General features: G+C 41.0%; 1 protein-coding gene across 1 annotated transcript in view; it reads left to right on the top strand.

The window, feature by feature from the left end:
* Positions 1–1,867: 1,867 nt before the first annotated feature.
* The window catches only part of AGPS (alkylglycerone phosphate synthase), a 73,728-nt gene continuing 61,246 nt past the window's right edge, over positions 1,868–14,349 (top strand). The window contains exon 1 of the mRNA XM_061608381.1: positions 1,868–2,183. Coding sequence (XP_061464365.1) covers positions 1,999–2,183 — 185 coding nt within the window. The 5' untranslated portion in view covers positions 1,868–1,998. The remainder of the gene's footprint in view (positions 2,184–14,349) is intronic.

Below are 14,349 nucleotides of genomic sequence, written 5' to 3'. Positions count from 1 at the left end.
CACTTGCAAGTTCTAGCAAGGAAGTTATGCCCAGAGAGCACCTCAAGGCCATGGAGCCTAACCACAGCTGATAAGGGATAAAAGAATACAGGTTTGGGCTGAACGCAGCTACCTTATACTACATTGGCAGGGAACTTACTGAGATGGTCCACCCTTGAAGACTTATGGAATCTGAAGGATTCCTGAATGCTCTGGGGGATTTTCTGGATGACATGGCTGGTGCTCTTGTTGAGGCTCTTGACACATTGTAGAATGGTGAGATGCATAGTGCCATTGACATGATTGCTCCTGAGTGCCCTCGCCATTACTCTGGAGCATGTAGGTCACCTTGGTACTCAGTGGCTAGGAGTGCCTGTTTCTAACTACAGCTGGTTTACCAGCTATGGACCCTTTTGGACAGAGATGACTTGGCAACAGTATTCTGTGCTCAGGTAACTTCCAGATTGGATTATTGCAATGTGCTCTACATGGGTCTGTCCTTGAAGGTGACTTGGAAACTTCAGCCTGTCCAAAATGCAATAGCCAAATTACTGGCTGGGATTGCTTCTAGAATTCATGTAACACCTGGTCTAAACAGTTGCATTGGTTGCCAGATCATATCCAGTCCCAATTCAAAGTTTAAAGCTCTAAACAACTGAGGCCCCAAATAATTGCAGCAGAGTGCAGCCAGCAGGATGCTTGTGGAGGTCAAGGATAATGACCATATTACACCTGTACCTGTGCCAGGTGTACTAGCTGCTGCCTATTTCTTTCTGGGTCCAATTTAAAGTGTTGATTTTCACTGTTCAGCCCTTGGTTGGGAACCAGGTTATGTAAAGGACCCATTTACACCCATATGAACTTGCCTGGACCCTCAACTGGGCTTTGGAATGCCTGCTGTCTGGCTTGCTATCAAGATTTATCAGAATGGCCAGAGATAGAGCCTTTTTAGTGGTGTACCCACATATCTGGAAATCTTTCCTTTGAGACATATAAACATCTCACTTGTGTTTACTTTTAAACTGACCTAGAAACACTGTTTATCTATGTTTTTATTTTTTAATGCAAAGATGTTAGCTGCTATCATTTTTATTACTGACTGACTGACTGACTGACTTTATATCCTGCCCCTCCTCCCAAAGGAGCCCAAGGTGGCAAACATAAACAAAACAATTTAATTTTAAGGGGGAAAAACATACTAAAAACAGTTACACATTCCAAAACAGAATTACAGTTGCCGCCCTAGGCTCCTACTGGAAGAGCAGGATATACATCTAATAAATAAATAAATAAAAATAACAATTAAACATATTCTAATGCACAGTTACAAATATAGTAAAACACAGTTAAAATATATTCTAAAACAAATTTACAACATTATTTCACCAGTGATCTTCTGTTTGCCAGGAACAGTTAGTTCCCTTCAGCCATCAAATGCCTGGGTGAACAGGAGCGTTTTCAAATTCTTCCTTATGTAGTTTTTTTTTTATTGATTTTAATTACAATTTTAATTTTTTGTATAATATTTGAGAGGAAATAAAATATATTTGAAAGGAAATGCAAAACCACCATAAAACATTTTTTTTAAAAAAATCCCAAATAGCAGAGAGCATCAGATGTAGCAGACTCTAGTCCACAAAAGCTTACGGTTTATGCCTTAATAAACTGTGTTAATCTTTAACGTTCTACAAGGCACTTTGTTGTTTTAAAAGGGCAAAATCTCTCCGCAGGTAAATACTCTGATGAGGCTCGATGGGTATATCTGTTCGTTGATGATGGGCCAGAATCAAGATTCCAACGATAGGCGGAGGGGAGGAGCCAGACTGCATGGGCGGGGCCATAGCCCACAAGATGTAATTTTCCTCTCTAGTAAGTGGGAGAGAGTCAGTCTATGCAGATATCTGGACGGGTGAGAGGTACGCTTGCGCGCGCGGTGCACAGCGGGACAGCCTTATAACCGTTGGGCGCCGCGCTCAACCTTTCACCCGACGCTGTTTGACGGCTTAATACGGAAGTGCGATGGCGGAGGGGCAGGGCGGCGGCGGCGGCTTACAGTCTGCTGCCCACCGGAGGCTACGGATCCTCTCGGGCCACCTGCGGAGCGCTTCGGAGACGCACCTGTCCGCCACCCAGTGCCGAGGGCGAGCAGCCACGGGGCCGCCGACGCCGGCGGGATCTCAGCCGAGCACCTTCCCTAAGAGGCGGTAAGCAAAGGGATTGCGGATTCCTCCTGCCTTCACCCTCCCCATGAGCTTCGTGGGGCTGCACGAGACGGAGCGAGGCCTCCCCTACCCCCTGAGACGGAGCTGCTCCAGCGGCTCGATGGAAGCGTTTGAATCCGGCGCTTTTGCTAAAAGAAAAAGGGGATGGAGAAGCAGGGCAGAGGTTGCCTCTTTTTTCTGACCCTTCCCCCCCCGCCCATTTATTAATCGCTGCCTGTTTTTCCGCTTAATTTAATTCGGAAATTGATTGTCCATCTTAGTTCCGGAATATACATACTGGAAAGTATTAAAGTATTATTTATCCTGCTGACATTTTTACTTACACTGTTCCCTGGTGTAAGTAGTTTTCCAAACTTTAAGTTATTCCAACTTGTGATTTTTTTAAAAGGAGAAAAACCCACTTTGCCAGCAGGAAATACATGCTTGCCCATTCCTATCCAGTAAGATAGCCTTCTTCCTGTTACCGTGCAAGTGTAATAAAAGGAACTGAGGCTTCTGCAAAATGGAGAAGGCACCTGCCTACCACATGAAATATGGATATGTGAAAATTTTGCTCAGTTCATTTAATATTTAGGTATTTTGTTAAGAAAATGAGAAGGAATTTTATGAACCCTTTGTGAACTTTTTTTAGACATGGTAGCATATGCATTGTATATGAGACTTGCTGCAGAAAACTTTATTCCTTTTTATTGCCTGTTTTTATTTCCAGTGTGGTGTAGTGGTTAAGTTGTTGGACTACGACTTGGGAGACCAGGGTTCGAATCCCCACACAGCTGTGAAGCTCACTGGGTGACCTTGGGCCAGTCGCTACCCCTCAGCCTCAGAGGAAGGCAATGGTAAACCCCCTCTGAATACAGCTTACCATGAAAACCCCTATTCATGGGACTGCCATAAGTCGGAATCAACTTGAAGGCAGTCCACTTCCTTTTTTTTATTTCCACAGTCTCATTAACATGTATGGTGCTTTACAAAATTTAAGAGAAAAAGTTCTTTTTTGAAAGGGTTTAGTAACCTAAAATTAGGCACAATGAAGATCACAACGGAAAGGGAGAAAAATGAAGATGGGGAGAAGAAAACATTTTTTTTCAGTTACATGTACTTTTTTGGTTACGGTAAGACAGGGATGAGGGAGCTTCAGACCTGGGAGCCAGTTGCAAACCTTTAGGCCTCTTTATCTATCACTCAGAACTTCTTCCCAAGTCACATCCCTCACTGGGCCTGCTTCACACCCGTGGTGTTTTTGCCTGACTAGAATGACTTGAACTCATGTGTCTTTACTTGTTTGGATGGAGGCTAGGGAAGTGTTAAAAGTATTGTTAGTTGCTCCACCCACTTTTGCCTGTGGCTCCATCTGCTGCTGGCATGTGGCCCTTGGAAACTTCCTAGAAGAGAATGTGGCCCTTGGGCTAAAAAGATTCCTTTTTCAATAAGAGGTAGTACCATAGATGTGTTCTAGAGGCAATTTTAGGCTTCTTGAAAGAATGGTTGTCTGGAATTCTATTGTCTCTTCTCCCCCCCCCTTCTGATGTCTTAGAGCAGCCTTTCCGAACCAGTGTGCCTCCAGATGTTGTTGGACCACAACTCCCATCAGCCTCAGCCAGCATTGCCAATGGTTAGGAAGATGGGAGTTGTGGTCCAACAATGTCTGGAAGCACACTGGTTGGGAAAGGCTGTCTTATAGAGTGATCTAATTTAGCATGTTTATTTTACTTGTACTTAGTAAACAAAGCCAAAAAAGTTAAAACTGCCAAGCTTGCTTAATATTATTTGCATCTGGCATCCAATCTTTGTTACATACGAACTTGTGAAATGGAATTATAGAATACAGTGAGGCAACAGTTATTAATGGTGTAATGCTGCTGTTGTAATGTGAATTGTAAATATGTGGACTGGAAAGTAGGGTCTCCACCTACATTTGTCATTTCACCGGAATAGGGATGGACTGGTTCCATAAGTCAGATAAAGTTAGTCATAATTTTTCTTCTATTTTATTTTCAGGCTAAGTATTGAAAGACTGGAAGTCTACTATGAGTTAGACATATGTTTTCTAAACAAGTATCTATTGTGGTGTTATCCCATAGTGCATCACGTTAGAAGTCGTATGTTAAGATGTACCATGACAGGAGACAGGATTTCACTTCATGGAGTTCTGAATTAAAAATAAATGGTGTCATGGACAGATGTGCTTCTTTGATTGGTTCTTTGAAAACCGAGATTCCAGTGGTCTTGGAATCCCAGGATGCCAATGCATCTGCAGATTTGCTGAGCAGAAAAGCTAGTACAAATTTCCAGCTGTTTGTGGTATCGCCATCTTTTTCTCACGCTTTTCATAGAATAAAAGTCAAACCGTATGGTCGTGTAAGAAGGAACCTGTGTGCCCTCCATAGGAACTGGATGCATCCAGACCTTCTTCCCTGATTCGCTTGCAGGACTGGCTTGGGGCTATGCCTTGTCAATATTAGTCCTGATCCCTTTTACACCCACTCCCCCTGGAATGGGTAGACTTGCTGTCTGAATGCTTCTGACAGTATCTTCACAGAGAAGCTGGTTGCCCACTCAGGCAGGAAGGCCATTAGCATTTTTTGTGGTCCTGCAAGAGAAATGGTATCTTCTGTTCTTGTATTTGTTTTCTTTCTTTTTAAATACTTTTTATTGAAACTTTAAACTTTTTTCAATCAAAACAAATCCAAAATATTCTTTTCATATTTTGTTATATACAAATGTTAAAACAACAGCCATTATGATAAATCAATCTAAGATAAAAAACAATAAATGATTATAAATAACTCAGGTCCTTATTCTAACATCATATGGCTAACTTAATAAAACCTTATATTAAACAAAGAATCAACAAAACATTAAGACTATCCCCCCCAATTATCCCCTTATCACCCACCCTCCAGGCATAGCTATATTTAATCTTAGGCATGCCATATATTACCATAATATATCAGCGGGGTTACATCCCCTTGAGCTTGATTAACATAAACTATGAATGGATACCAGATATCTACAAAGGTATTTGCTTGTGCGATGCCCTGAGCTTGCCATAATTTTGAGGTCAATTTCTCCATAATGGCTATATACCATACTTTTTGGCTCCAATATTTCAGGGTGGCCCCTTTCAAATCTCGCCAATGTTTGGCTATAGTGAGCCGGGCTGCCATCAAAAGGTGGCCTATTAATGGTTTACAATTTAAATCTTTATTTGAATCTGAAAAAATTTAATATTGCTAATTGTGGCTTTTTTCCTATATTTTGTCCTGTAATTCGTTGAAACTCATCAAATATTAGGCTCCAAAACATCTGTATTGGAGCACATGACCACCACATATGATGGTATGTACCTAATTCCTCGCAACCCCTCCAGTATTTGGGAGACATTGCGTGGGTAACTTTTGAAATTTGCACAGGGGTGGCATGCCACCTATGCGCTACCTTCAGCATGGTTTCATGGACTTGATGAGAGGAAGTGAGTACCAGTTGTTTATTCCAAAGTTGACTCCATTCCCCCTCATCAAGCCCGATTGACCAATCGCCCTCCCACAGACTCTTAAGTCCTAACAAAGGGTTTCCCCCCAATTCTAATAGCATTGAATATAGCTTAGAGGCAAGTCCTCTTTCCTTGTTTTGGGTTGCCAAGATTATATTTTTGAAAGTGGATAAATTCGAAATAGCCTGGATTTTAATTTTTGGACGGGAGAAGAAAATCATGTATTTGTCTCCATTGTAGCCAAGGCACTTCTGTTTGACCCATTGTGTGTCTGAATGATCTTTCTGTGATGGAGGTTTTGTTAGGGGAAAAATACCGAAGATAAAAGAAGCCATGTTCTTTCCATGTTTGCCAGGGTAGACTTCTATTAGTATTGAAGAAATCTTGGTGGAAACCTAATGGAATTAGCGGTGATGCATTAGGTAGCACATGGTGTTTCCAAGTTTTCCAACTTTTTAATAGTGCATTGGTAAGTGGGTTCTGCCCAGCAATCTGGAATATTTGTTTTTTAAAAGGTCGAAGAAGCCAAATTCCCCGCTTAATTTTTTGTATTGTTTTATTTTCTAATTGTGTCCAACTTTGTGATTTAATCCCTAATATTAAATGAATTATATGGAATAATTGATTAGCTCCAAAATAAAATTTCAGATTTGGAATCCCCCACCTTCCTTTCTTGGAATGTCTGAATAATAATGATTGTCTAATCCTAGGCTTCCTTTTATTAAACATAAAATGTTCCAATTCCTTCTGCCAAATTTTTAACTGTTTATCAGGGACATATACTGGTAATGCGTGGAAGAGAAAATTGAGCCGTGGCAATATGTTCATTTTCACCGAGGCAATGCGAGCTGATAGGGAGAGATTTAGTTTTCCCCATCTCTTTATATCTGCTTTTATATTATACCAGAGAGGTCTATAATTTGTCATAAATAATTTATTATAATTTCTATGTAATTGTATGCCTAAATATCTCAACTGCCTTGGACACAAATGTACACCCAAGGCAGCCCAGAATTGTTTTTGTTGTACAGGTGGAATATTAAAACACAGTGCCTCTGATTTATTTAGATTTACTTTTAGACCGGACATCTCAAAGACCTGTAACTCTTGCTTGATATGCAGTGTTGCTTCCAGAGGATTGGAAATTAGTAGTGCGGTATCATCTGCATAGCAGCCTTTCCCAACCAGTGTGCCTCCAGATGTTGTTGGACCACGACTCCCATTAGCCTCAGCCAGCATTGCCAATGGTCAGGAAAGATGGCAATTGTGGTCCAACAACATCTGGAGGCAGACTGGTTGGGGAAGGCTGGCACAGAGACGCATTAAATGTGTATTATTTTCAATTTGGACTCCTTTTATGTAAACACCCTTGTTTGGTGCCTCTGAGGATATCAAATTGATGAATTCATTCCATTAATTTTAATTTTAGAGATGGTAGACGAATATATTTTATTTAATAACATTATAAATTTCTCATTAAATTACATTGTTTGGGCTGTTTTGATCAAAAAGGGCCAGGACACACAATCAAAAGCTTTAAATATATCTAAGGACAAGAATGCGAGGGGAGAATTGTTTATTTTACAATAATTGATAACATTTAAAATTTGCCTAATGGGGTCTGCAATTTGCCTATGGGGTATAAAGCCAGATTGATCAGGGCGAATCAAATGTGATATTACACATTTTAATCTGTTTGCTATAACTGTGGTGAATATTTTGTAATCAGTATTCAATAGAGCTATGGGCCTGTAGGAATCTACTAATAAAGGATCACGGAATGGTTTGGGGATAACTATTATTCTTGATTCTGCCCAGGTAGGGGGAAATGGATCTCCATGTAATATAGCATTAAATAGGGATAATAGTTTAGGGATTAGTATGCCTTTAAATCTTTTATAGAATTTGTTGGTAAACCCATCTGGGCCTGGCGATTTATTGGTTTTGAGAGGGGAGAACACTGTTTCCAACTCATCTTCTGTAACATCTGCTGTGAGAGATTCCCTCTCTGCCTCTGATAAAGTGTTTAATTTTGAATTTTGGAGATAGGAATCAATGTCTTTAGGATTGGTTTTCTTATCTTTATATAGTTTTTTGAAACAATCTATAAATGTTTCCTTGATTTCAGCCACAGAACAAGTCAGCTTATTTTCTTTTCGTATAGTAGATATGATGTTCCTTTTTCTTTTTGATTTAAGCCTATTCGCCAAAAGACGGGACCCTTTGCTGCCAAATTCATAGAATCTCTGTTTTGTATATAGCATATTAATCATAATTTTATTTGAATCTATAAGATCTAATTCTTTACGTTTTGTGTCTAATTGTGTATATACACGCTTTGAACCCGTTCTACCAAATTCCTGTAATAACTTCTTTATTTCCCTCTCCAATTGATCAATTTGTATTTTATTCCTAAGATTCATTTCTTTAAGTTCTTTTATGCAGACCTCTCTTACTACTGCTTTCATTGCTTCCCATTGTATTTTTAAGGGCATCCCAGGTGTATCGTTTTCTTTGAAATAGTTTACAAGAGTTTCCTGTAACTTGTCTTGGGAATTTTGTGTAGTTAAAAGGAGAGGATTTAGTTTCCAGTCAAAATCTCTAATCTCTTGTATTTGTGTCTGCAAGGTGGCTATGACAGGGGCATGATCCGTGATTCTGATCATTCCTATTGTGGTGTCATGAAGGGCAGGAAGCAATGCATTAGGATGCCGTCTAATTGTGTATGAGTTACATGAGAATAATATGTGAAACTATGGTCATTTGAGTGGAGTGTGGACCAAGTATCTTTTAAATCATACTTATGTATGAGTATCTTTTAAATCATACTTATGTATGAGATCCATGAATTGTCGTCCCAAATGTGAGACATTAGTCTTTTTATTTGTTGCTTTAAAGATTATCCTTGTCTCACTTTAGGTGTGAATAATCCCTTAAGATTAACATTGAAATCTCCTCCCAGTATTAGATTACCTAACTGGAACTTCTTAAGTTTGTGTAATACCCTTGATAGGAATTTTAATTGGCCTTTATTGGGCACATACAGTGTTCCAAATGTGTAATAATCTTTGCCATTCAATAAACCAGCCACAAATAAATAATGTCCTGCAGGGTCTTTCCAAATTTTCTGAGTTATAAATGGAACTGCTGTTCGAAAAATTATTGCCACCCCTCTGGCTTTAGAGGAACCTGGTGCTATAAATTGGCTGCCAAAATATTTATGATTGAGTACAGTAGGGCCCCGCTTACCGGCGCTTCGCTTACTGGCATTCCACTAATGTGGCGGCTTTCATTCCCCATTTTAAAGCTGCTTTTGCGGCATTCTTGCACGACGCGCCCCATTATACTTAATGGGGTTCCGCTTTACGGCGATTTTCACTTTATGGCTGGGGTCCGGAATGGAACCTGCCTTATAAGCGGGGCCCGCCTGTAGTGGTTCAGAACATTTTGGTTTGTGTATCTCTTGTAAAAAAGTGACTGCAGGGGACATGCGCTTTACATAATGTATCATATTTTTCCTTTTTATTAGATTGCCAAGGCCTTTTACGTTTAGTGTAACCAATCTTAGACCTTGTCTGTTACCTGTCATGTGCACACTTCATTTACACATTCTACCAGTGTGCGTATCAATATTAGAAAAGTAAAATGGAATATTTTAGATGCCATGCCTGCACCCTCCACCCTCCCCATTTCCTCATTTATTATTACTATTAAAAAAAATTGTAACCGAACTATAAACCTACTTATAAACTGTAGGAACATTGATCTGATCCTGCAGATACTGGTACAATTACCAGAACTGCGCCCTTGCCCATGGGTATGGGATCTGGACTTAGATCTAATATGCTGAAAGCACATATTAAATTGAGAGGATAGGCCATCAAAAGAAGAACAAAATGCAATACAAAACTACCATTTGTCCCCTACTACTGTCTCCCTCCCTGGGAGAAAATGCCCCTGAAGGAAAAAAAAAAACTTCGGAGGTAGATATTAAATTATAAGGGATCAAATCCCCTATATCTACATACATATCTCCTCTCTCTAATATTGGAACCTTTTAATAGAACAACATTGCCCCTTGTTATGTATGAATACTTAAGTGAGCAGTGAAGTGCTAAAGAAATATCAGGAGTCTTTGCAGCAGTTCAGTGTGGGTTGCCTATCGTTCTCAGCTTCCAAAGGTGTTTGGCGCTTCTGGGAAAATTTCCCTGGCTTGGATTTCTGCCATCAGTTCTGAGGGTCTCGTTGATCCGTTTCTTCTTCTTCTTCAACTGAAGGGTTGTCTAACTCTACCGGGCAGTCTACATTGCAGGCTTGGAGTAATCTGATGACTTCTCTTGGCGTCGCTGCAGATATAGTATGGCCATTATGGACTGCTTACAAAAACAATAAAAATACACAGTCAATTAAAAGCAATATTGTGACAGAGGTTGTTTTAGCAACAGTTAGGAAATGTGAAATGAATGCTACAACGTGTAACACAGATAGAAATCAAGATTTCAATATTATCAGAAAGATCAGAGTTTCTAGCTGGTGGTAGCTGAAACTGCGGGTGAAGCATTGGGGAGAAGGGATGTCAAGATCTGCTGCTTCTTGCATAAATATTTGTTTGCTTCCACTACACTCTGCTTCTATATTTATAAATATAACAGATATTACAAAGATACTAGAAGTCTCAACTGCTCTATCATCCAAAGGAAACGAAACCCTACTATTTTGCCCCTGGAACTGCTCAATGCTTGGAAGTGGGGAGCTTATAACAGTATTACTTAATAGCTTGCCACATACACCCTTTTTTGCTTCTGGATTAAGAATGAGATCTTTGTTAATGTATTCTCTTACAACAACAAACATCTCTAGGAGCCAATCAGCATGAAAGTGGAGAGCGTTAGCAACTGAGAAGAGTCTTCTCAGTGGCTGACTCACCTCCTTTCACTCTGATTGTAGGATGCTTGGAGACTTAGGGACCCTGCTCCCAAAAAAGCAGGGGGACTAAGACCCCTTGGGTGACTACACTCCTGGTGCTTATGGACATGACCGTAAAATATTTTGTGATGTGCAAGTTCGATATGACATTATTTATTAAATGTGCTTAGGATCACACTGATGGCATTCCTAAATATGTACTTTCACACAGAGTTTGGTTGTCCATAACACAATGTTTGTCCAAGCCTCCACACTTGGGAGGGGGGCACTACTTGCACATTCCTTCCATAAGCACATCAAAGTTGGATACACACCTGAACCAAGACCCAGACAACAGGGCACTCAAAATAAAAAGGTAATTACAGTGGCTGAGTAGATCCTGTACAGTGGTTATAATGACAGGGCAACCACTGTCCTTCATATTTTACAAAATACTTTTTCCTATATAGAAAATACTTTTTCCTTTACAAAGATTAAATTTCTGTGTATGACAAAGTAATATATGAAGTGGTCTCAATAGTGAGAAAAGTAAACAAGTGAACGGTGATCCAAATGTTTTTCATTCTCACGTTATGAAGCTAGCTGCCAGATGATGTATCACCTTCGCTACGCATGCAGCGTAGACTGAAAAAACAGCACCCAAGCCACCATTCAATACGTGCACGTGTTCTTTCTAACATCTAAACGTAATGTGTGACACAGTCCTCAAATTTCTTATAACATGCCTCAAACATGGTCTCTTGTTCTACCAGCATGCCTGGTAAATTGCTTTTAGGGAGGTTCACAATTATGATTTCCTATTTATTTAATCTAAAAATATTTAAAATACATAAAAACAGCCAGGGGAAGATATTGGGGAAATATAAAATAAATACAAATAAAAAGGGATGTGTGTGAAGAGACCTTAAATGTGTAATAAAAACATCATCAACAACAACAGCAATAACAAAAAGCAAACCAGAAATATCACTGGTTGATTTTAAAAGTATTTGGCTGACACTTAATGTTAAACAATACAATAGTCACTGCCAGGGGTGAGTCAGCCCAGTGTCCACCAAGGGCAGGCGGGACTCACCCTCCTCCTCTGTGTTCTTCCGCCGCCTCTGCCCGCTGCCTTCATGCAATGGTTGCACCCAGTGGTGTGCTGGTAAATGATGAAGGAGGTGTGAAAATTGAGGGAGAAATATCAGTAATTTATGCAGTATCACAAAATTGCTTATGGGGGGGCATGGATGGTTTGAAATGGGTTTACTTTGGAAGGAAGGAACTATTTGGAACAAACGTCCCCTGCCAGCCAAGGGAGGAGGGGAGGGGAGGAAGACAGAGGCCACCACTCAGCTGCTTTGCGTGCCATCGAGGCTCACCAAGCACAGCAGACAGAGCAAGTAGCGCACACACAAACAGGTTCTTCTCCCACTCAGTGCAAGCACACACACACACACCCCCTCTCAGCTAGCAACCATTGAGGCTCACCAAGTACAGAGGCTGCTCTCGCCACCTTTTGCCTTTCCCAGGCCTGGAGAAAAAATGAGGCTGCTTTGCCGCCAAAGAAGGGAAGAAGCCGTGTGTGTGCGCGCACACCTCTCAGCAACTACCCTGCCAGCACATCTGCCTATCGGTCCCTATGCAAAGGCATTGCAATGAGGTTTTCTAGACGCTGCCTCAGGTCAACCAAACTGAAACACAACCCTGGCTTCACTGATTGGCTGCAATCCTGAACGGGCAGGGTTAAAGCTAAGAAGTGCTATACAGTACAGTACAGATTTGTTTTAAAAAAAGATTTAACAGTCAGGGGGGTGGCTGACGTTTTTATGTATATCTTGAGAACCGGATCACCTAGAAACTTTTTTTTAATTAAAGCTGAGAATCCGGGCCACCTAACGGGCTAAACGGGCGCCAGGTGGCATAGAAAGAATCTGGGTAAAACCCGGCTAACCAGGCAATATGGCAACCCTAGATAGTAGTACTAACCTTTTCCGTCCATGAGACAAGGTGCTGTTTGATGCCACTTTGAAAAAGGTACACTCTGACTTCCTGTGCTACTAGCAAGTTTGTATGTTTTTAAAAATTATTTCTGTGGCAAAAGATGCTGGAGGCTTTTCCTGTTAGTTGCCAGAATTAACTTACTGCACACCATTGGCAAGTATATTTGTGGACCTCTGGCTGGACAGAGATTTTACACTAATTTAAAAGTTCTGTTCATCTACATCCACTGGTATTCAAACATTTACATTTTGTGCATTTGTTAAACAGTCATATCCATTGTTTCTATACAAACAGCATTAGCAGCAGCAACATCAAGTTTACTTCAGGGGTGGGGAAGCTGTGGCCCTCTACTCAGCATGGCCAGTAGTCAAGAAAGTATGGAAGTTATAATCCAGGAACATCTGGATGGCCAAGATGTCCCCCACCCCTGCTTTAAGTCATCATCACCTCCAACTCCCTGATCACTATCTTTTTTTAAAAACCCTATACTGTACCTTTTTATTTATTACTGGCTTCCTTTGAGGCCTTTTATCATGCAAAAGGGTGGGAAATAAATATTCCAAACAAATAAACATACATAAGGGATAAAGATGATAGATGATGATGAAATAATTTGAAATTGTATAGGATGGTGGAAGAGATTTGTACACCTTTGCTAGTTAGGGTGAAGTCCCCTCTAATATGATCAGAAATGGATTGGTATTCGCAAGGTTTCTCAGGGAATCCTCAGGTACACAGGAAGCTACCTTATACTGAGTCAGGCCATTGGTCCATCTAGCTCAGTATTGTCTCCACTCTTCTTCAAATTTGTGTCCCCAGATGTTGCTGGATTACAACTCCCATAATCTCTGACCATTGGCTAAACTGACAGTAGATGATGGGAGTTGTAGTCCAACAACATCTGGGAACCCAAGGATGAAGAACACTGGTCTGTGCTGAGTGGCAGGGTTTCAGGCAGGAATCTCTCTCAGCCCTTCCCAGAGATACTGCAGATAGAACCTGGGACCTTCTGAATACAAGGCAGATGCTCTGCTGCAGAGCCTTAGTCTTTCCCCAAAGTGTTTGCAAAACACTGTCCTTTTGCAAAGAATTCTATTTTAGTTTGTAATATTGGCACAGGTGTCTGATAATACCATGCATATTTGCCTTATATTACTCCCTCGGGATTGTAGTACTCAACCACCACGCTCCCCTTGCCCTCCCCCCCAATACAACTAGAAACATGAGTGTGTTTGACCTGGAGGAGGGGGAAGCAGCAAGAGACCACTGGAAAAAAACAAACAAAAGTTTGCTTGGTCCCATGGTCTGGTCATGTAGTTCCACAAAAGGCTAACACTCACAAAGGTTTTGCATCTACGTCTAGTGAATACTGATCTCGCATTAAGAACACAAGAACATAAGAAGAGCCTGCTGGATCAGGCCAGTGGCCCATCTAGTCCAGCATCCTGTTCTCACAGTGGCCAACCAGGTGCCTGGGGGAAGCCCGCAAACAGGACCTGAGTGCAAGAACACTCTCCCCTCCTGAGGCTTCCGGCAACTGGTTTTCAGAAGCATGCTGCCTCTGACTAGGGTGGCAGAGCACAGCCATCATGGCTGGTAGCCATTGATAGCCCTGTCCTCCATGAATTTGTCTAATCTTCTTTTAAAGCCGTCCAAGCTGGTGGCCATTACTGCATCTTGTGGGAGCAAATTCCATAGTTTAACTATGTGCTGAGTACTTCCTTTTGTCTGTCCTGAATCTTC

Source organism: Rhineura floridana, chromosome 2 (genome assembly GCF_030035675.1).
Source record: "Rhineura floridana isolate rRhiFlo1 chromosome 2, rRhiFlo1.hap2, whole genome shotgun sequence".
In the NCBI taxonomy this organism is placed as follows: Eukaryota; Metazoa; Chordata; class Lepidosauria; order Squamata; family Rhineuridae; genus Rhineura; species Rhineura floridana.
Note: the sequence above shows the minus strand (reverse complement) of the source record. Positions and strands in the feature narration are given on the sequence as shown.